We start from the raw sequence: 24,276 nt of genomic DNA, 5'->3' as shown, positions 1-24,276 counted from the left end.
ATCAAAAACACATGCCCACCAGATTACAAAATCACCCACTGGACAAGAAATGGAAAAAGAGGTGGCGGAATAGTCATAATTTACAAATCCGAGTTCACCATCATAACTACTGGTGAATCCACCTCACCACAACTCGAAATAGCCTCGACGAGAATCAATCATCCGAACCTACAAGGACACCTCAACACAATTTTATTCTACAGACCACCAGGAAAATGGAAAGACTCCCAAGCGCAACTCATGGACTTCATCTCGAACACATGTGTCTCGGCCTCCAATATCTTCATTATAGGAGACATCAACCTACATCTTGAAGACGACACTTCAAAAAACACACTAGAATGTAAAGAATTCCTGAAACTCTGGGACTTACACGCTCCAAACACCTAACCAACACACGAAAAAGGACACACATTGGACATCATCACACACAAATTCGACCAAGATTCAACTATCCGACTCACAGACACAATATGGATACCCACACCATGGACAGACCACTATAAAGCACATATCTCCCTCCTCTGGCGAAAAACACACAGAAACGCAGTCACGAAACGAACGAACAACATACACTACGAAAGGAAAGATAGACCCTACATCATTCTGGCAACAGGTCTACCAAAATGAACGGCCACTAAACACTGACACCGTACAATTCCTCCTAGAATGGGATAACATATGTAAAACAACATTAGACACAATGCCCCAATCCAAACCAGAACATCGCACAGGAAAAAATCAAATCCATGGTTCACCGAAGAGCTGAAAGAACTGAAAACGCAAATCAGAAAACTAGAACGCGCATGGAACAAAAAGAAAGATGAACACACACTGAATGCATGGAAATCACTTCGGAGGAAATACAAATACACCATAAAACAGACTAAAAGACTACACTACAAAACTATGATTGGACCAAACTACAAAGACACGCACAAACTCTTCCACCTTGTAAATAAGCTGCTAGACACTTCACCTGTCATAAACAATAACAAAGAAATACCAGGGGTCGACGACCTCGCGAAATACTTCAAAGAGAAAATCACACAACTACGACTTAGAATACCCACCAGCCCCACCGAATACACAACATTCCTGAACTGTCTAGACCCTGAAGACGGAATACACCCAGCAGACAGGATCTGGACCGAATTCGAAGTACTGTCAGAAGACCTTATCGTTAAAACGCTTAAAAGATTCGCCAAATCCCAATGCAAACTAGACATCTGCCCAAGTAACCTCATGAAATCAGCTCCTCATCAATTCATATTAGACTTAACGAACCACCTGAATTTCATGCTACAAAACGGTCTTTTCCCAAAGGAAAAATCTTACTCACCCCAATACCCAAAGACACAAAGAAAAACGCTAGTGAATTAACTAACTACAGACCAGTTGCATCCATACCACTAATAACTAAAATAACAGAAGGAGTGATAACCAAGCAACTCACAAGTTATCTCGACAAGTTCTCAATACTGCATGATGCCCAATCAGGATTCCGTTCGAATCGCAGCACAGAGACCGTATTAACTACCCTACTGACCAAATTTAAGCAACGGATCGCAACTGGCTCCAATATACTCCTCCTACAATTTGACATGTCAAGTGCCTTCGACATGGTTGACCACGGAATCCTATTACACATTCTTGAATATTTCGGCATCGGAGGCAATATCCTAAATTGGTTCAAGGGATTCTTAACCTCACGCTCATACCAAGTCACATCAAATTCAACCACATCTGCTGCATGGACACCTGAGTGCGGAGTACCGCAGGGATCTCCCCTCTCACCAACAATTTTCAACCTACTGATGACCCCACTAGCAAAACTTATATCAAACCATAACCTTAACCCTTACATATATGCCGATGATGTAACGATATATATTCCTTTTAAACAAAACATCAACGAAATCTCTAACGAAATCAACCAAAGTTTACACATCATGAACACCTGGGCAGATGCATTCCGACTGAAATTGACGCAGAAAAAACTCAATACCTCATACTAACCTCCCAATACAATACAACAAAATTTACTACTATCAACACACCTAAACTAAACTTGCCAATTTCAGAAAATTTAAAAATCCTCGGAGTAACAATCGACCGCCACCTTACACTTGAAACTCACGCAAACAACACAACAAAAAAATGTTCTTCTCCATGTGGAAGCTGAAAAGAATAAAACCATTCTTTCCAAGATTTGTCTTCCGCAACCTGGTACAATCACTCGTATTAAGCCATCTGGATTACTGCAACTCATTATACACAGGCTGCAAAGAACAAATAATGAGAACTTCAGACAGCTCAGAATACAGTGGCCAGACTCATCTTCGGAAAACCAAAAAACGAAAGTGCAGCACCATTACGCGAGAAACTACACTGGCTCCCACTTAGGGAACGTGTCACCTTTAAAATATGCACATTAGTGCATAAAATCATTCACGGTGAAGCCCCTGCATACATGTCTGACTTGGTAGACCTGCCACCCAGAAACGCCAAAAAATCATCCAGAACTTTCCTCAACCTCCACTTCCCTAAGTGCAAAGGCATAAAGTATAAAGGACTACATGCTTCAACCTTCTCCTACAGGAGCACGCAACTCTGGAACGCACTACCACGCGGCCTGAGAGCGGTCTACGAGTTGACGGACTTCCGCAAACGATTGAAGACCTATCTCTTTGACAAAACATACCACAAGGATCAAAACATATAAATCCCATATACATCATAACAATGCCTCAAGATATTACCCCATGTACTCCACGTCCCCGTACTCTCCCATTCAATATCTACCCACAGATAAAAACTGTCTACCCCATCGCTCACTTGCTATTATTAGATCAGCGTAGTATGTCCCCTACACCATATCCTTTAGTTTCCACGCCCCAAAGGCGACTGATCTGACCCTGTCTTCCTTTATCTGTTCACAATGTAACCTATAATCGTAATGTAATGTAAGAAACTGTATTTCCATCATTTACAATGTATTGTAAGCCACACTGAGCCCGCAAATAGGTGGGAAAATGTGGGATACAAATGCAACTAAATAAATAAATAAATATCTTTTCTATCAATAGTAACAAGTGGGGTTGTAGCAAACCTAAATTCTTATCAAGAATAAAGTGTGCTGATATCAGTGTCTCATTTGTACTTGACTTCACTGATCTTTGTTTCACATTCTCATGCAGGTACCTGAAACGCTTCAAGGTCATGAAGCCAAAGGTGCTGAGGAGCTGGTGTCGGCAGATTTTGAAAGGACTGCAGTTCTTGCATACACGGATGCCTCCCATTATCCACCGAGACTTGAAATGCGACAACATCTTCATTACTGGCCCCACAGGCTCAGTGAAAATTGGAGACTTGGGACTGGCTACCTTAATGCGTACTTCCTTTGCTAAGAGTGTCATTGGTGCGTGGTTCTGTCATCTTATCCATGACCTGCAACTTCCTTTGCGGTTAAGGTGAAGTGCTCAAGGCAAAAAGAGAAGCGTCAGCTGCATATGGAGGCTGGTGATTCTCCTTTTGGGGAATTAATCTGTGCAATTCAGCTTTAGAAAAGTATCAATATGTTTCAGAAATACTTCTTAGAATAGCAAGCTGGGTCTGATTCAACAGCTTTTCTTTTTTTGGCCTTTTCTGCTTGTTTTTGCTTTGCAGCCCTGGGATTAGGGATCTGAGATACAGCTCCAGACAACTATTTGCAAGCACCTCAGTGTCTGAGACTAGGGAAATGCTGCCTGAAGTATAGAATCACTGATATACCAATAACTGGGAAGAATTATGAGGGTTCTTAGTCTATTTCATGGGGACATTACGCTAATGACATACACATTCAGATTGATATTAATCCTTTCAAGTTAATAGGTGTTGGAATGTGAAAATAAGGAGAGATGATACTTTTGGGCATGAATTGTGCTCCAGTGACATTACCTGATTCTGCAGACATGCTGCTGTTTTAGAATGATTGTGGAAGAAGATGGATGTGGGTACTTTGCAGTATTGCAGGTTTCATGCTGCTGTGGTGGTCTCGTTCTGCAGGTACCCCTGAGTTTATGGCTCCTGAGATGTATGAAGAGCACTATGATGAATCTGTGGATGTCTATGCATTTGGCATGTGTATGCTGGAGATGGCTACCTCTGAATACCCTTATTCCGAGTGCCAGAATGCTGCACAGATCTACCGCAAAGTTACCAGTGTAAGTGCATAGCTCATTTATTTCTTAGGATGGTGCCAACCTCCAAGTTGCAGCTTTTACTGGAGTTGCTGCATAGGAACACAAGATAGATGCTGCTGTTCATTTGGATTGTGGCTGACAGGAAGGATTTATGGTCACAGCCATGTAAATTACTGTAAGTTTCAGCCACAGATGGTTGCCAGTGTACTGTGGAGTATGTGATTTGCTTGAAAAGTTATTCAATACTTGAAATGTGCAGCATCCTCTTGTAGTTACTAGAGGTCCTCGTTGCATTGAAGTCATCAAATGACTTATTATGACGGGTAAGTGCAGTTCGAGGACAAGCAGGCTTACATTCTCACAAGTGGGTAGACTATCCAGTGTTGCCCAGGTCAGCATAATACGAAGCAAAAAAAATTGCAAGAGCTTTCTGGAGTGCATGCGCAAAGTGCCTTTCTGCCTGCAGCGTGACCGCGACTCTCAGTTCTTTTTTTCTTCGCGTGAGAAGCGGCAGTTCATTTCATTGCTCCTCACTCGCCCAGGAGAGAGTTTATTTTGTGCATTGGCGGTACGTTTTTTCTTCCCCCTTTCTTTATTTTATTATTTTCCCATTATATTTAAAAAAGAAAAAAATCCTCCTTTCTATTCGTTTTTTGGCCTGCGTTTGTTTTCTTTGTTTTTCAGCATGGGCCACTTTCAGGCCTGCTCGGACAGGTCTCTTCTTTTTTGTGCCTTTTACCATTTTTTCAGGCACAATCGCGACTTTTAATTTTGCCGAAGCCATTTTCCCTTTCATGTCATCGAAGACTCCCAGTGACTTTAAACATTGTACCTGGTGCAACCGGACCATCTTGGTTACTGATACACATTCTTGGTGTATTCAGTGCCTTGGGCCCGACCATAGCCCAGAAAATTGTGTCCTTTGTCTTTGTATGAAGAAAAGGACTAATTTTTCCTGAGAAGCTCAATGCGAAAAACTTTTTAGAGCATGGACTGGTTCATCGGCATCAAGGTCGTTGGCGTCAACATCGACTGAGGCACCGGCATTGGGAGTGGAGGTAGGAATGGCTGCTGCGAAACCCCAAGACATTGGGAGCAGTGAAGATATCGAGTGGATCTCCATCTGCCTCGAGGCCTCCTTCTATGCAGGCCTCCCCGGGACCGTCCATCGTCGGACCTGACCCTGAGGTGACAGGAGTATTCAGTGTCGTCCTTCTCAGCACCAAGGAGCTTGGGTGAGGTGTATCGAGTGAAGGCCAAGAAGCACCGTCGCTGATCTCCTTTGACGCACGGTGCCTAGAGCTCCAGGACGCAGAGGGACTCAGTATCCGAAAAGTGTCAACGCCGGGAGGATGTCTCACCCTCCATTCAAGAGGTGCCAATGCGTACTTCTCCCAGCAGCCGAGATCCTGCTCTGTACCCCAGGTGATTCGGCAACCTCAGCTCTACCTGGCTCCTCAGCCATTACCAATTGCGGCTCTCGATGAGCATTGGCATTGGAGGTGCCTGTGCCTGCCATGCCTTCTGCTGCAGCCCTGCTTGGCCCTCAGCATGCGGTGCAGACGCTGGCACCACTTGCAGTCCTGGTGTCAATTGCCACCCAGGCTGGTACTCCGTCAGTGGAGGAAGCTTAGCCAGAGTCAAGGCGGGAGCCAGCTCCTCGACACAGTTCTCAAGGGCATAGGTCCTCGATGTCGAGGTGGGCCTGGTCTCGAACATCCCTGAGGGAAGTTCTGTCCAGTACTGAAGAGGAACGCTCATAGGAATCGGAAGAGTATCCCTGGTACTTTGACAAGTCCTATGGGATCCTTTCCTCTCCATCTGAGAGGAGTCTGTCTCCACCAGAGAGCCTCTTCTCCACCTCCTTCGTACAGGAAATGGGTGAGGCCATTCCATTCCCCATAGAAGTGGAGGATGAGCCCAGGGCCAAGGTCCTGGACTATGTCTCTCCACCTAATGAGGCAATGACTGCCCCTCTCCATGAGGTACTCAAGGCAGTCCTCGTCAGGAACTGGGTGTCCCCTCTGTCCCACGGGGACAAGCAGCAGAAGGCGTGTCTCATGTTCTTGACCAGGGGCACTTGACACTTTTGATGTGGCATCCTGGATCTCTGCCCAAGGTGTAGCGATGCGCAGACTCTCATGGCTGCATATTTCTGACCTGGACCATTCAGTCCAGCAGAGCATGGGGGATGCCCTTTGCGGGGTGAGGGGGGGGGGGGGGGAATAATCTTTTCGGAGAGGAGGTCAAAGAGGTTGCTGACCAGATCAAGAAGCACACTGAGGCTTTGTCTTCTCTCTCCCACCAAACGTCTTCTGCAGCATCTTCCTCCAGGAGGTATTTTGGTAGGTTGCGGAGTGCCACCTATTCCTATTCTAGGCATAGGTACACCCCTGTGGCATGCCAGCCTTCTCAGGCTTAGCCCTAGCGCGCTCGTTCTCGTCAACAGCTTGTGCCCAAGGCCCTTGCTGCTCCCCCGCAAAAGCAAGGGACGAGCTTTTTGACTGGCTCCAGCAGAGCATAGCTGCGATCAGTGTCCATTCTGGACGACTTGCGGGTTGGGGGAAGGTTAAAAGGTGTCCCCCCCCCCCCCCCCCCCCCCACTAAAGGTTCCTCTCATAACCTCCAATCGGTGGATTCTTCAAATAGTCTGCCTTGGATATGCCCTCAGTTGTCATCTCAAACCTCCAAATTGTCCACCAAGAGCTCATTCATTCACCTCTCAGCATAGGCAGTTACTTGCAGAGGAACTCTCCACTCTTCTAAAGGCCCATGCAGTCAAACCCGTTCTGCCAGGGGAAGAAGGGCAGGGATTCCATTCCAGGTACTTCCTTATGTAGAAGAAAATGGGGGGGGGGGGGGGGGGGGGGTGCGTCCCATCTTAGACCTAAGGGCCCTGAACAAATTTCTAGTTCGATAAAAGTTCAGGATGGATTCCCTGGGCATCTTTCTCCCAGTGATTCAGAAAAACAATTGGCTATGCTCTCTGGACTTAAAGGATGCACATACTCGCATCCCGATACTTCCAGCCCACTGGAAGGTATCTTCAATTTCGACTGGGAGCACGTCACTTTCAGTATCACATGCTGCCTTTTGGCCTCATGACAGCTCCCAGGGTCTTCACCAAGTGTCTAGCAGTAGTTGCAGCATCGCTATGCGGATTGGAAGTCCATGTGTTCCCATATCTCGACGATTTAGCTGGTGAAGAGTACCTCAGAGGACAGTGCTTGGGAGTCCATGTGGATGACTATTCGGGTGCTCGAGCTACTACTACTACTACTTATCACTTCTATAGCGCTACAAGGCATACGCAGCGCTGTACACCATAACGGTATGTATTAAACTACCCCAAGTCATCTCCACCCTTTCCAGCGATTGGAGTTCATAGAAGTCTTGCACGACACACAGAGGGTTTGAGCCTACCTCCAGGAAACGTGAGTGGACAATCTTGTCTCGCTTCAGTCCAAGGTTTGTGCCTCTCAGCAGGTCACAGTTCTGCAGATGTGAAGTTAGTGGGCCACATGGCTTCCACAATGTACATTTACACCAATGACACGTCTTCACATAAGATCAGCTCAGTAGACCCTGGCTTCTCAGTGGTATCAAGCCATGGGGAGTCTAGAAGATGTCATCTAGGTGTCCCCAGAGCTTGTACGCTCTCTTCAGTGGTGGGCAATTTGATCCAGTTTTGACTCTGGGACTTCCATTCCAAATCCTCAGCCACAAAAAATGCTGATGGATGCATCTCTCCTGGTACATGGAGCTCATGTAGATGGGCTTCACACTCATGGTGCCTGGTTCACCCAGGAAACGAATCTCCTGGAGCTTCAGTGATCTGGAACATTCTAAAACCTTTCAGAGATCGGTTATCTCACTAAATTGTTCTTGACCAAATCAGGTTGCAGTGTATTACACCAACAAGCAGGGGGACGCCAGATCACGTACTCTTGTGTCGGGAGATCATCCGGATGTGGCATTGGGCTCGCAAACACTGCATGTTCCTTCCAGCCACTTATCTTGTGGGCATAAACAATACCCTGGCCGACAGGCTGAGCAGGATAATACAACCGCATGAGTGGTCTCTCAATATGAGCATAGCCCTCAAGATCGAGCGTGGTGCACCCCCTCAGTGGATCTTTTTGCCACTCAAGTCCCTCATTTTTGTTCCAGGCTTAAGGCCCACGACAGACTAGCGGTCAGATACCTTCCTCCTCAATTAGGGACAGGCCTTCTATATGCGTATCCTCCAATATCTCTAGTGGGAAAGAGTTTGTTGAAACTCAAGCAGGACCGTGGAACCATGATTCTGATTGCACCGTACTGGCCGCGGCAGATTTGGTTCCCTCTTCTGGAGTTATCCTCCGAAGAACTGTGGAGATTGAGTGTTTTCCTACCCTCATTACTCAGACGAGGGGTCACTTCTACGTCCCAACCTCCAGTCTCTGACTCTCACAGCTTGGACGTTGAGAGCCTAGAATTTGCTTCCTTAGGTCTCCCCTAGGGTGTTTTCCATGTCTTGCTGGCTTGCAGGAAAGATGCCACTAAGTGGTGGTTTTCTTTTAAATGGAGGATGTTTGCTGTCTGGTGTGAGAGCAAGGCCTTAGATCCCCTTACTTGCCCAACATAGACCTTGATTGAATACCTTCTACACTTATCAGAGTCTAGTCTCAAGACCAACTCTGTAAGGGTTCACCTTGGTGCAATTATTGCTTATCACCAACATGTAGAAGGTAAGCCCATCTCTGGACAGCCTTTAGTTTGCTTCGAGAAGTTTGCTTTTGTCAAAGCTCCCTATCAACCTCCACCAGTGTCATGGGATCTCACGTGGTTATCACCCAGCTGATGAAAGCTTCTTTGAGCCACTGAATTCTTGCCATCTGAAGTACTTGACGTGGAAGGTCATTTTCTTGGTGGCTGTTACTTCAGCTCGTAGAGTCAGTGAGCTTCAGGCTTTAGTAATGGATTCACTTTATACTAAGTTTCATCACATGCACGCTAAGTTTCTGTGGAAGGTGGTGTCTGAGTTCCATGTACTTGATTGTTTATGCCAAATTAATGAATGCCTTTTCAGCCCTTTACTGTTGTAAGCCACATTGGGTCTGCCCGCAGGTGGGAAAATGTGGGGTATAAATAAATTCTGAGCCATTTGATTGTCTTGCCAACATTCTTTCCCTGACCTCATGCCCATCCTGTTGAAAGCAGCTGGCAAACCTTGGATTTCAAGAGAATGTTGGTCTTTTGCATGTAGCAGACAAGGCCCAATAGACAGTCCTGCCCAGCTTCTGTTTCTTTTGATCGCAACAGGATAGGGGTCGCCATTTCATTTGGCTGGCAGATTGCATTTTCTTCACTTATGCCCAGGCTGGGCTTTCCTTGGAGGGTCATGTCAAGGCTCATAATGTCAGAGCCATGACCGCGTCAGTAGCTCACTTGAGGTCAGCCTCCACTGAAGAAATTTGCAAGGCTGCTATGTCTTCAGTCCACATATTCACATCACCTACTGCCTTGTGCAGGATACCCGATGCGATAGTTGGTTCGGGTAGACAGTGTTGCAGAATCTGTTTGGGGCCTAGAATCCAACTCCACCCGCCCCCCCCCAAAAGGCCCTTTTTATTCTGTTAAGGCTGCGCTCTAGTCCAGATTGTATATAGTTTCAGGTTAATCTGTGTTACGTCCTCGCAGTTGCGAGGCCCAATTGACCATGTTTGTTGTTTCGGTCAAGTTGGATGCTCGGGATTCCCTACTTGTGAGAAGATAGAAGCCTGCTTGCCCTCAGAGAAAACGAAGACACCTGTAGCAGATACTCTGAGGACAGCAGCTTCATATTCTCAGTCTCCTTGGTTATTTTTACTTTATTTTTTGCTTTAGTATTAAACTGAGGAGACAGCGTTCACACGATAGACGGAAAGGCGCTTGCACATTGCACGGTGGAGCGTAACTTGTGCTCCACAAAGCTCTCTTTTTAGCTTTGGCAAAATACCGGACAGGGCTACGCGGATCGATGTCACCCACTTGTGAGAATATGAAGCCTGCTGTTCTCGGAGAATACCTGCTACAGGTAAGCATCTTTGCTTTTCTTCCAGTGTAGTACCACCTATCGTTGGCTTCCCATCACATTTTGGGTTCAATTTAAGGCTCTTATTCTTGCTTTTAGGACCCTCCACCTTGGCGTCCCTTTATAACTCACTTCCCTTGTTTATTCCTTATGCTGCACCTAGGCTTTTACAATCACTTAATGATCGCCGTTTACATATTCTACCTTCACAGAATGCCAGGTTAGATTCAACCCAAACTAGTGTATTATATTACCTTGCGCCCTCCCTACTCAAGTCTGTCTGGAACTTTTTTACCCCAAATTTCGAACATGTCTGTAAACTTATTCAAGAAGGCATTTGGTGGGCTCTGAGATTCCTCGAGTCCACTAACCCGTTTTGTTCTGTGGGTGTATATACATCCATAGTAAAGGCAGTATATTAAATTGAAATAACCATAAAAATCCAGCTATTCCATATCCTCCTTTGATGCATTTGTGTCTGAAGATTTCCGAGATGATATATGGCTCCTAAACTCTGGAGTTTAGTTAGGTAACTAGTGAGTTTTCTCTCTTGGACCTACGAGACTCGTCTCCCTTGGGGCTTCTTGGTGTGTTAGGTCTGAATTTTTTTTTTTTTTTTTTTAAAGTTACTACCTTGGTTCAGTATTCTATTCCGGCATTTCAGCTCTAAATCTTTCATTTTCTACTTTGTTCTCAGGACTGTTCTTGTCAGCCTTGGGTGACACAATGGGCTAGTTCTCCATCCATAAATTCTTCCAAAGACCTTTCAATACTGTCTTAACACATCATATAACTCCTGTAATAAGCATCATCATATTCTTTCATATCCTTGCTCAAGGCCAGCCTACTTAATCTTCAAGCACAGTTCCAAAAATTTACACTTATCGTCTATTTCTCTAATTTTCTGAACTTTTCTTTAGCATTTACAACTTGATTTCATTTCTGAAATGCCTTCAGCTTCCCTATACTTTGCAGGACTGGGCCAAGAAGACGCAAAAAGCCAGCAGATGGGTTTGGGAGTTGCTAGGAATGGCATCCAAGATGGTACCTGCAATCAGTACTCCTGGCATGATGGTGAGCTCCATGTGGATCTCAGAGGTAGTGACTGAGGTCACTGCAGTGGTGGAGGCTGCGCTCGATAAAAAGTTGCAGCTAATATATGACCAAGCGGAGGAGGCTCATGACCACATTCATACAGTGGAACTGGAGCTGAAGAATCTGCCACGCACAGGATCTTCGGAGGATCAGGCTCACATTTTGGTGCAGTCACAAGATAAAAGGTCTTGGCACTCAAGCGAAAACTTGATGACGTTGAAAATAGATTATGCCAAAACAACCTGCGCCTGGTCAGGCTTCCGGAGCCAGTGCTGGAGGGAAAGCTTAGAGGATTCCTGGAGGTCTGGATTCTATGAGAGCTGCAATTGGGAGACCATGTGAGGCCTTTCTAGAGCACATAGGGCGTCTTTTACTAAGGCACGCTCACGTTTTTAGCGCGCTTTAAAATTGTGGGCTAGCTAAATGTTAGAAACACCCATAGGAATGCATTGGCGTCTCTAAAGTTTAGCGCACCAAAAACATGAGTGCGCCTTAGTAAAAGACCCTCATAGATTGGGGCAAAGGAAGTTGACGGGGAGGGTGCCCCATGCCTATCAACTTCAACATATTAAATTTTGCACAAAAGCAAGCGGTTTTGAGTACCATCCATTCTGGGAAATCTCTCGCATACCAGAATAAAAATTATGCTTCAGGACTGCTCTGCTATAAACGCAGGCGCGGAGCTGGGTGTTTGCGCTGTTGTGTGCAGTAGTGTTTGACAGACATATAAAATCTGTTCTTCTTACCCTGTGTAATTGCGGCTCATTGTGACGATGAGATCAAATTTTTTGAGAAGCTAAAAGGCGGCAGCTGCTTTTCTGGCCAGCTTGATGCTCAAGAACGGTAGAGTAATGAACCAGAGTAGCATTGGCTGGACTGAATCGGAGACCATAGCAGTGTTCTTATAAGGACTTGGGTAGGAGAGGCATTTTATGCAGTGTGAACAACACACAGAGCTGGGATGGCTATTTTACTCAGCAAGCACCTACCATTTGCTGCTATTCATATAGAGAAAGATGGATCATGTCGCTGTTTGCTTGTTCATTTGCAAATACAGGGGTCTGAGATAGTGCTTCTCAATCTGCATGCCCCAAATATTTTTAATGCCAAACTTTTTCAGCAACTTGTTAAATTATGTAGTCTTTATTTATATAAAACACTAGTGATCCTGGAAGACTTTAATGCAGTGATGGATCACCAGATGAATAGAACTACTGGTTCCATCTTAGGGGATCCTAGATCACCCAACGCATAATTAAACTCTGGAATTCGTTGCCGGAGAACGTGGTGAAGGTGGTTAGCTTAGCAGAGTTTAAAAAGGGGTTAGACTGTTTCCTAAAGAACAAGTCCATAAACCACTACTAAATGGACTTGGGAAAAATCCACAATTCCAGGAATAACATGAATAGAATGTTTGTACGTTTGGGAAGCTCGCCAGGTGCCCTTGGCCTGGATTGGCCGCTGTCATGGACAGGATGCTGGGCTCGATGGACCCTTGGTCTTTTCCCAGTGGGCATTACTTATGACTTATGTTGCAACAGTTTCTGTAAAGTACTGGATTTGGTAGACGTGTGGTGAATTTTCCACCTGCTTGATAGAGATTCTACTCATGTGGCCAAGAGCACACACATCCATTTCCACATTGGCTGTGTTGTACTATCTGCTTGGTTTGCCCAAGTGACGGGGGCAGAAATTGAGCTCCCTACTGTTTTGGATTTTGCGGTGAATATGGATGGAGTGGCAGGGGTTTCAGGTGTGGGGGGGGGGGGGGGGGGGGGGGAGGAAGGAAGGTGCACCCGTAGTTGGCATTTCCCAAATCTTATCTATTGAGATACACATGTTATAGTTAATAAGTGGAAACATTATGTAGAAGATAATTCTGAATATTTGAATGATAGATTGTTGTTCTGGGAAACCTCCAAGATGGTTCTCAGAGGAGAAACCATAACTTTTGTGGCTCTTAGGTGAAGGCAGGCTGCTTGGGAAATACTATACTTATAACATCAAATTGAGATCTGTTTAAAAAAAAAAGTGGATACAGACTAGGACCAGGGAGGCCTGGGATAATTTGCAAGCTGCTAGAGTAGCCTTGAAAGTGCACAAGAAAATGGTACAGTCCCAGTTGTATTATCAACATAAGCTTTACCAACATGGCTATAAAGTGAGTAGGCTATTGGCTATTCTGTACACCTGTGGCATGGCCCAAATTTTTGTAAGGGGTTTTTTGCATAGGGGTGAAGTACTCACAGGTAGACATCGTATTTTGTCCGCTTTTTGTCAATACAGTGCAATGCGCTAAAGTGCAAGGGTCTGGGACCAAAGAAATACGTGCAGTTAACCGTTGTGACCCAAAGAAACTTGACATCTGGTAAACGTATGTACATTACTGTTGTACGTACAGTATACATTCTCCGTTAACTGACGTTAGGCTTACTTGAAGTAATCAGTTATAGTCCTCTGTACACTATTGGGTCTGTGAGTTCCATAGACTACGTCTGCCAGACGGTAAAAACGGTCATAGCACTGACAGCCAGTGGCCTCCAGATAGGCCTGCACGGTGTTGAGACTCTCCAGCGCTCTTGCAAAAGTGACAGGAGGAGGTTGTTGAATTTTGTCAGCATGTGCCTCGCTGCTCATTTCATCACCTGTTTCATCTTCAGCCATTATTGCCTGTGTGTAGGCGCATATCTCGGCATCAGTGCTATCAGCTGTTTGTAGATCGTAATCAACAGCTACGTAGCGATGAAACTCCTCTTCAGTAACACCGGCTGGGATGCCAGTAACCTGTTCATCTGACGCATTTGCAACAGCTGCATCTGTTTCGTCCCTCTCCACATCCTTAACAAAGCTTGCCTGCTTGTAGCAGTTCACAATGGTTGCCTGTGTAACATGATTCCAGGCTTCTTTCTGCATATGTAGGGAATCCAACAGTGATAGATTACGAGCCAGTTCAACAGCACGTTTATCCTTGCCAGTCTTGTCATCCATAACACTCATCAGACGATGTAGCACAGAGCCAATAATGTTGTTTGAAATGGGCTATTATGCCCTCATCCACAGGTTGGATCAGAGAGGTAGTGTTTGGTGGCAGGAAGACCACCTTGATGTTAGCCTGACATCATCCCTGTGTGCAGCACAATTATCACAAAGCAGCAAAATCTGACACTTTTGTGCCCGCATTCTAGTGTCTAACTTCTTTAGCCACTGCTTCCAAATTTGCCAGTCATCCGTGAATTTGCGTTAGCCTCGTATGACACAGGAAGTCGCTTACCTTTCTGAAGCAACGGGGCTGTTTGCTCTTTCCAATGACGAGGGGGTTCCAACTTCTCACTCCCATCCATATTGCAGCACAGGAGGATCGTCAGTCGGTCCTTAGACGTTTTACCTCCAGTAGTTTCGGCATGTTTGAATGCAAGTGTTCCATCAGGAATTGCTCGCCAGTAGAGACCATTTTCATCAGCATTGAAAATGTCACGAGGTGCAAACTCGTTCAAGATGGTAGGAAGACTGAAACACCCAATTTTCAGCACCAAAGTCATCAGCATCTATTTCTCACCATGCTGTTTCTTGAATTTTATGTTGTTCCTCTCCTTCCATCTTTCCAACCATCCAACAGTGGCTTTGAATTCAGTTAGTCCAAGACTTTCACCTAGCTGATTAGCTTTCTCCATAAGCAGTGGACCACTGACAGGAAACTGCTCCTGACTTGAGAAAACCACCGAAGAAGAGCATCTTCTACTTCCTCAGCTTTTCCCGCTCGTTTTTGTTTCCGTTGTGGATTTGTATTGTTTTGCCAGTCTTCCAGAAGCTGGTCTTTCTGCTTCAAGACACATGAAATTTGACTGGGATAGACACCATATTCTTTAGCAATAGATGCTTGATTTTGTTTGTTTTCTAATTTTTTAAGAACTTCTGTTCGTTCAGCCAGTGTTAGTCTTACAGTTCCACTGCGACGACAACTCCAATGTACACTCTAACAACATTCTTTCGCTTATTCTGCCTGTGGCAGTTAAAGGGGCGGTAAATTTGAAATCTTGTTGTCACGCGCCAATCGGCTTCCATATTCCGTGCGTGCACTTAGCGGAGTCTTTCCTGCAGAGGAGAGACTTAAACCATGCATATAAGTGAATCTTGCACTTCCATATCATCATGCCGATCAATCCATAGACTGGTGGGTTGTGTCCATCTACCAGCAGGTGGAGATAGAGAGCAATCCTTTTGCCTCCCTATATTTGGTCATGTGCTGCTGGAAACTCCTCAGTATGTTCTCTATCTCAGCAGGTGGTGGTCACACACAGCAGCAGCTCTGGCTAGGTCTCCAAGCCTAATTCTTAGGTTTTGTTGAGTACCTGGGTTGAGGCTCTTCTTGAGCAAGTGCAAACCTGGTGGTGCCAGGTCCCTCCTTTTCTTTCCCCTCCCGCTGGCTTCGTTAAAAAAAAAAAAAAATTGATCGTCCTTTAAGGGCGTTTATTTCAACGTTTATATCAGCGTTTATTACAGCTGCTCACTGGGACACCAGTTCGTTACAGCTCGGAGTGAGAAGCAGGTAATTTTACCTTTTTCTAGCGGGCAGGGGGTTCCCCGTTCGGTCTCCACGTGGCTTATGGCGTCGGAGTCCGAGGGTGCGAAGATTCGCTCCCCGGAGTGCGTGTATGCGTCTAGTGGGGATGCGGGGGTTTTCAAAGCCTTAATCGCCTTTGTTGGGCATCAGTTTGGAGTCCGGTCAGTGTCCTGGTTCTTCCTCCAGTGCGGCGGTTTTTCCCGCCAAAAGCGCCCATCCCCCGCTGCTCGCCCACTCCATGTTGGCCGGCCACTCTGCTTGGACGGCTTCTTGGGCCGCCCTTGAGCTGGGAGACGTTAATGCTATGGTCGCCCTTGATTCGGACGACGGCAAGAAAGCGGCCAAGTTAAGTGCCGTTCTTCCCGCGCGGCTCCTCGGAGTTTCGCGCCGGACGCCATTTTGGATGCGCAGCATGTTCCTCCGCCCCGCTCTTGCGAGCGCCGGTTGAGGGCGCGTCTAGGGCCGTGGCCCAGGCGGCAGAAGTGGACAGTCTAGGGGGTTTCTCCCCTGAGTTCATTTTGCTGCTGCATCAGGCTTTTCTTATGATAAACGCTGCCCCGGCTCCCCCCTCTGATCAAGGGGTTGAGGCCTCCGGAAGCAAACTCCCTCGGGTGGACTTCCAGGCTGTAGAGGACTCTGTCTCCTCTGATGTAGATGAGGGCAGCGTATCTGAGTTCTCCCAACGGTCCTTTGGGGATTCCTTGGAGGAGACGGATTCCCGCTCGGATGGAGCGGATGACCCCTCTGTAGCATGGATATTTTGCTCAGAGGATTTGCCCAACCTGTTCGTGCAGGCCATGAGCATTTTGAAGATTTCCTTTCCGGAGGATGTCTCTCCCTCAGCCTCTGTTGGCTCTGCCATTATGCGGGGGATGAAGCGCCCGCCTAGAACCTTCCATGTGCAAGAAGCCATGCAAACCTTGATCTCTGCTCATTGGAATTTCTCAAAAGCGAGCCTTAAAGTGGCTAGGGCTTTGTCCTGCCTCTATCCTCTGCCTGAAGGTGAACGGGAGGCCTTTCTTGGGCCTACCGTGGATTCTTTAATCACTGCAGTGACTAAGAAAACGGCGTTGCCGGTGGAAGGTGGCACGACCCTAAAGGACGCCCAAGACAAGAGATTGGAGGCGGCTTTAAAGTCGTCCTTCGAGGCGGCTGCTTTAAGTTTGCAGGCCTCAATTTGCGGCTCTTATGTGGCCAAGGCGTGCTTGACGCTGGTGCAGCGGGCTTCCCCCTCGGATCCTTCCTTGAGGGCTGATTGGCCAGCCCTGGAATCGGGCTTGGCCTACTTGGCAGACTTGCTGTATGGTGTCTTGAGAGCCTCGGCTAAAGGTGTGGCTCAGACAGTCTCTGCACGGCGGTAGCTTTGGCTAAAGCATTGGTCTGTTGACCACGTCTCTAAGTCTCACCTGGCTAAGTTGCCTTTTAAAGGCAAGCTGCTCTTTGGGGTCGAGCTGGACAAGATTGTGACCGATCTCGGCACGTCTAAGGGCAAGAGGTTACCGGAGGTCAGGGCTCGGGCCAGTGGTGCCCACCCCGGTTCCTCCAAAGGACGGTTTCAGGAAGTACGTCAGTATCGCCCGGGCAAGTCGGGCTCCTCTGCCCCCTTTTCCTTCATAAGGAACTTCTCCCCCAAGCAGCATTCCTTTTGCAGAGACCGCCGTCCCGGAGGTGCCTCCTCCGGTCCTCCCCCAGGGTCTCGTACCCAATGACGGGGTGCTGGTCCATGGCCCAGTGCAGATTGGAGGATGCTTATCCTCGTTTTTGGGCGAGTGGACCAGGGTAACTTCAGTCGCTTGGGTGCTGGAAGTCATCAGAGACGGCTACAAGCTAGAGTTCTGCCGACCCTTAAGAGACGGGTTTGTGCACTCTCCCTGCAAGGCTCCGGTCAAAGCTGTGGCAGTGCAGCAGACTTTGGACAATCTGATCCGCCTGGGTGCGGTCGTTCCGGTGCCAGAAGATCAGCTTGGCAAGGGACGTTACTCCATTTACTTTGAGGTACCAAAGAAAGGAGGTTCTGTCCGGCCTATCCTCGACCTCAAAGGGGTCAATCGGGCCTTGTAAGTTCGGCACTTCCGGATGGAGACTCTCCGCTCTGTTATAGCGGCAGTGCAGGCAGGGGAGTTCCTGGCATCCTTGGACATCAAGGAAGCTTACTTGCATATTCCCATATGGCCTCCTCATCAACGCTTTCTGCATTTTGCAGTTCTGAGCCGACACTTCCAGTTCAGAGCCCTCCCGTTCGGGTTAGCTACTGCTCCGCAGACCTTCTCCAAAGTAATGGTGGTCATCGCGGCCTTCCTTCGCAAGAAAGGAGTACAAGTCCATCCTTATCTGGACGACTGGTTGATCCGAGCCCCTCTTATGCAGAGTGCGGCAGAGCTTCAGACCGGGTGATTGCTCTTTTGAGCTCCCTGGGGTGGATCATCAACTGGGAGAAAAGCCAGCTGCGCCCGACTCAGTCCCTGGAGTATCTGGGAGTTCGATTCGACTCCCAAGTGGGCAGAGTTTTCCTGCCAGACAATCGGATTGTCAAGCTTCAGGCTCAGGTGGACAAGTTCCTAGCAGCCTCTCCTCTTCGAGCTTGGGACTATGTGCAGCTGTTGGGCTCTATGACGGCCACGATGGAAGTAGTGCCCTGGGCCAGGGCCCATATGAGACCTATACAGCTCTCTGCTGCAGCGATGGACTCCAGCTTCGGAGGATTACACTGTGCGCCTTCCCTTGGATCCGGCGGTGCGCAAGGCGCTGAGCTGGTGGCTGAGGCCACACAAGCTGTCCGCAGGAATGCCTCTTATGACCCCGGACTGGGTTGTTGTCACGGCGGACGCCTCTTTGACGGGCTGGGGAGCCCACTACTTGGGAAGGACAGCGCAGGGGCTCTGGTCCCCTGCAGAGGCAAAGTGGTCTTTCAGCCTCCTGGAACTCAGAGCCATTCGGTTGGTGCCTTTGGAGTTTCTCCCGGTCCTGGCGCTGAAGCCAGTACGGGTCCGGTCGGACGATGCCACGACTGTGGCCTATGCCAATCGCCAGGGAGGTACCATGAGCGCCCCTCTAGCCAAGGAGGCCATGAAGCTATGCCTGTGGGAGGAAGCAAACCTGGAACAGCTGTTGGCGGCCTACATTGCGGGAGTCATGAATACTGCTCAGGCCTTCTTGGACATCACGAAGCGCTGGGGCCAGCCGAGCCTAGATCTGATGGCGTCATCAGCCAATTGCCAAGTGCCGCGCTTTTTCAGCAGAGGACGGGACCCTCGATCTCTGGGAGTAGATGCTCTTCTCCAACAGTGGCCGACTCAGGAGCTTCTCTGTGTTCCCGCCTTGGCCCATGTTGGGCAGGGTGCTAGGCCGGGTGGCAAAGCATCTGGGCCAGATAATCCTGGTGAGTCCAGATTGGCCCAGACGTCCCTGGTATGCGGACTTGATCAGGCTCTCAGTGGACGGCCCTCTGCTGCTGCCAGCGGAGCGGGGCCTGTTGCATCAGGGTCCCGTGGTAATGGAGGATCCCTCCCCCTTTGGTCTTTCGGCCTGGCTATTGAGCGGCAGCGTCTGAGGAAGAAGGGCTTCTCAGACAAGGTCATCGCCACTATGCTGAGAGCGAGGAAGCGCTCTACTTCTACTGCTTACGCCAGGGTTTGGCGTACCTTTGCATCGTGGTGTGAGGCAGGCTCACTTTCTCCCTTCACTGCTCCAATTTCTTCAGTGTTGGCGTTCCTGCAAGAAGGTCTGGAAAAAGGCCTGTCGCTCAGTTCCCTTAAGGTCCAGGTAGCGGCTCTTGCTTCAGGGGTCACCTGAAGGGTGCTTCCCTGGCCTCGCTTTCTCAAGGGAGTTAATCACCTGCGCCCTCCTCTGCACTCAGTGGTACCTGCGTGGAATCTCAATCTGGTGCTAAGAGCCTTGCAGAAGCCGCCTTGTGAACCCTTGTCGAGGGCATCTCTGAAAGACCTGACGTTGAAAGCAGTCTTTTTGGTGGCTATCACTTCAGCCAGAAGAGTTTCTGAGTTCCAGGCGCTATCATGTCGGGAGCCCTTTCTGCAGTTAACTGAGGCAGGAGTGTCTATTCGCACAGTGCCTTCCTTCCTGCCCAAGATTGTTTCTCGCTTCCATGTGAATCAGCAGCTCTGTCTACCCTCCTTTCGTAGGGAGGACTACCCAGAGGAGTACTCTGCTCTCAAATATCTAGATGTGAGACGAGTCATCATCAGATACTTGGAAGTGACCAATGATTCTGGAAGTCGGATCATCTGTTTGTGCTGTTCGCAGGTCCTCGTAAGTGTCTGCAGGCTGCCAAGCCTACAGTGGCACGATGGGTCAAGGAAACCATTGCAGCGGCTTATGTGGCCGCGGGGAAGGTGCCGCCTATCCAGCTGAAGGCTCACTCCACTAGAGCACAGGCGGCCTCGATGGCAGAGGCCGGATCCGTCTCCTTGGAAGAGATTTGTAGGGCGGCAACTTGGGCATCGGCTCATACCTTCTCCAGACATTACTGCTTAACTGTGGCTGCTCGGGCGGAGGCCCAGTTTGAAGCTTCAGTGTTGCGGTCAGGGATTTCTATGTCCCGCCCTGGGTGAGTACTGCTTCGGTACATCCCACCAGTCTATGGATTGATCAGCGTGATGATATGGAAGGTAAAATTATGAATCATAGCTGATCAATCCATAGCCCCTCCCAGATATCTGTACTGTTTATATTCTGGTTGCATTTCAGGTTCAAGTTTAGTCTTCAGTTCCTGTTCAGGAGGACTTAGTGTTCAAGTTTTTTCAATTGGATTCTTCAGGAGTTGAGACGATTTTGTGTTACAGTGAGCTGCTGCATTCCTCTCCCCTCCATTTTATGGGGCTGGATTGAGACCTAAATTCTGCCGGCGCTCCCTCCCGCTTCGTGCGGCTGTAGGGCAGCTTTGTACCCCTCCTGCTTTGGCGGTGTTAGGGTCAGTCAGCTCCTCCCACGGTTGCAGGATAAGCCAGATCCCTCCGCATCGGCGGGTGTGGTGTCCCTCCCCCGCTCCGCGGGGATGAGCTGGACGGATTCCCCTCCCCCACTTGTGTGGGGATGAACTGGGTTGATTCCCCTCCCCCGTTTCGGCGGTGGTGAGCTGGGCAGAGTGTCCCTTTGTGGGTGTAATTCTCTAAGTGCTGAGTCCTGCGGATGGAGCTTTGATATCGACATACTGAGGAGTTTCCGGCAGCACATGACCACATATAGGGAGGCAAAAGGATTGCTCTCTATCTCCACCTGCTGGTAGATGGACACAACCCACCAGTCTATGGATTGATCGGCTATGATTAATGGAAAGAAAATTATCAGGTATGATACATAATTTTACCTTATCAGTGGTGTGCTAAACCGAAGTTTGTCCCCATAGAAATTGATGGCGCCAAAAATGAGACCGAAGTACAGCATGCACTTAAACAGAGCATGCGCTTATCCAATGTGCACGTAAATGGAGTACACTGTATTTCCAGTCCTTGTACCAAAGCGGGGATGGCCCTCAGTTTGGGGCTGATGCAGTTCAGACATTGGGGAAGCTTGTTTCTGCTTATGATATTTTGACAGTGATTAAACGAGCCCCTTTGACCAAGGGGCCTGATGGCCTTACTGCTGAGTTTTATAAAATCTTAGAAGATCAGCTCTCATTGCCCTTGGAAGCTTATTTCAGGTGGGTATATGAACGACAGTGTTTCCCGGAACATGCCAATTGTTACATTTGTATCCCACATTTTCCCACCTATTTGTAGGCTCAATGTGGCTTATGTGGTTACAGTAACAATTACAAGGTGATAGTATAATTAAAATTGGAACTATTGCGGTTCGCCCCCTGGGGGGAACGAGCGAAAACAAGCAACTGAATATTTGCATTGCATCCATTCTGTGTGGTGTTGATGTTCTGTTTCCGTGGTCAGTTCTATCCTAGTAGTTTTGCCAAAGCCTGGAAAGAATTATTTATTGTTGGAATCTTACTGTCCTATATCTACATTTCAAATTAAAACTGCTGGCTAAGATTTTAGCTACTTTAGCCAATTTCTTCAAGGGGTGGTCCACTTAAACCTTAAGTGAGGGTTTGTATTACATACAGGTAGTTTGGAACGTGCGTAGGACTATGATAGGGATGGGCCATTGTATAACACGTGGGATCTTAGTGCCATTAGTAAGCCTGGATGCTCAAAAAGATTCTGATTGTGTGCATTGGCCTTATTTCAGCTTTTGGGGAGATTTGGGTTCGGAAGCCCTAATGACATAGGTTGCTATATCACAAACCCCCATCGGCAGTGAGAGTGAATGGTTTAATTTCTGACTATTTTCCTTTGGTGAAGGGGATGTGCCATGGGTGTCCTCTTTCCCCATTATTTTATTTTTAGAACCTTTGTTGATTAAACTGAGGGCTGATGGCCTTCAGGTTGGTAGAGAAGTTATAAAATATGACATTCGCTGACAACTTGTTGCTGTATAAGTACTAAGAGAGAGATTCTCTGGAACAGATGGATGCTATGTTTAGTTGCTCAGCATGGTGTGGTTTCTGACTTCTTGCTAAATCTGGACAACTTGGAAGCGATATTATTGGGGGTTTATAATCTGATCTGATGTTTTCCTCCTTAGAGTGGATCATAAATTGAAAGAGCCTTTGTTGATTAAACTGAGGGCTGATGTGGGGGTCAGGTGGGTAGAGAAGTTATAAAATATATGGCATTAGCTGACAACTTGTTGCTTTATAAGTACTAAGAGAAAACAAATCACCAAGGAGTAGAGGCTGACTGATGAACAGACCAACTCGGGAGATGATGTTGAAGACGTTTTAATAAATCAACTAGCACAAAGGACCTGACCCGGTCTGTGTTTCGGCACGAGAAGTGTCTGCCTCTGAGGTCACAAATACATTTGTTTTTTGTAGAATTTTATCACATTTAAACAACTCCCAGAAATATCTAAGGTTTTGTAGTATCTGCAAATCATAAATTATAAAAATATGGTTTGCAAAATTATAAATGGATGTATGAAAACATATATATATATATATATATAAAATCATATATTTTTTATCCATAAAACTGTATATATATGAAACTAAAAATTTAAACATTTTTAATCATAAATGTGAGACAATCAAATATTGAAAAATAAATTATAATAAAATACACTCTTTAGAAACAATGTAAAAAAAATGTATATGTTAATAGCAGACATTAAGGACAACGATTAAATAACACAAACATCAGATATAATAATAAAATTTAATTTGTTTCAATATTTTTATTGATGACTCATCAGAACAAAAACACATTCCATCTTGTAAACATATCAAACACAATACTGAACACTAAACAATAAAAAACTAATGCTTAGTCTAGTCATCCAACTTTTATCCATTTTTTCTCCCCCCCCCCCAAAACCCTCCCCCCTTTTTTAAAGTTTAACAATTTTTTATTGACGAAATAACAAAATTGACAATCAACAGTCTCCATCTGCCTCCTTTTAAAACAAGATAATCTGAGTACACGGATGGTGATAATAGCTTCATCAAATTTTTAAACATTTGCACCCCCCTCCCAACTCCCCTCCCCACCCCACCCCTTCAAAGTTCATGAGAACTATTCTTCCACTGTAACATACATGTAACCCAGTAGGCAATATAGTGCAGATTCAGTGAAACGACGAGCTGGTAGCTTCAAAAAGCTCCATCACTTAGAGCTCTAGTGGTCCATATCATAACCATAACAACATTATATAACTTACTTTCCCTCCGTCCCTCTTCATCTGCCAGTATACTCAGGGCAGATAACAGTAACCACATGAAGAATGAATACTAATGTGGCAGCCACAGCCGCGTTTGAGCTCTTCAATTGATTAGTTACACTCACACTAATACAGCAGAAATCTGGTCCTCTAGACATATTCCCCCTTCTACCATTCATCTTCTCCCCCCCCCCCCCCCCATACATTCCACATTCAACCACATTCACCCCAATGTGTTCAACACTTGGCTGCGCGCTCTAGGCGAAATTCCTTTTAAGTATGTTCCCCAGACTTTAATGAAAAGTTGCCGCCTTTTTGCCGTGTATCGGGTCTTGCGTGTCTCCCACAGCATAAGCTTGTGTAGTTTATTTCATAAAATTTAATTTAAAATGTTCAGGTAAATTAAAATTTTAAAAAATGAGAAATTGAGGATATTAACTGTTAGATTTAAACATTTGTAAACCTGTATATATGCTAGAGAAATAAAAAGGAAATAAAAACAGAAACTTCAGAAAACTCACCAAACCTCTTGTTAACTGGGAAATTTCCTCTAAAAATATGCGTAGTAAAATGAAAAGCAAACGAGCTCCTCATCTGAATATGAGCTCTGGACAGATTTAAAAAAATAGAAAATAATGATAAACCAATTC

The 24,276-nt window shown here is 46.7% G+C and overlaps 1 protein-coding gene across 1 annotated transcript in view; it reads left to right on the top strand.

The window, feature by feature from the left end:
- WNK3 (WNK lysine deficient protein kinase 3) overlaps window positions 1-24,276 on the top strand; it is a 584,725-nt gene that overhangs the window by 240,247 nt on the left and 320,202 nt on the right. The window contains 2 exon segments of the mRNA XM_030194275.1: window positions 3,201-3,421; window positions 4,051-4,208. Of these exon segments, the coding sequence (XP_030050135.1) occupies window positions 3,201-3,421; window positions 4,051-4,208 (379 nt within the window).

Source organism: Microcaecilia unicolor, chromosome 2, assembly GCF_901765095.1.
Source record: "Microcaecilia unicolor chromosome 2, aMicUni1.1, whole genome shotgun sequence".
Taxonomy (NCBI): domain Eukaryota; kingdom Metazoa; phylum Chordata; class Amphibia; order Gymnophiona; family Siphonopidae; genus Microcaecilia; species Microcaecilia unicolor.
The sequence above is the reverse complement of the archived record's forward strand: the minus strand, read 5'-3'. Positions and strand labels throughout refer to the sequence as shown.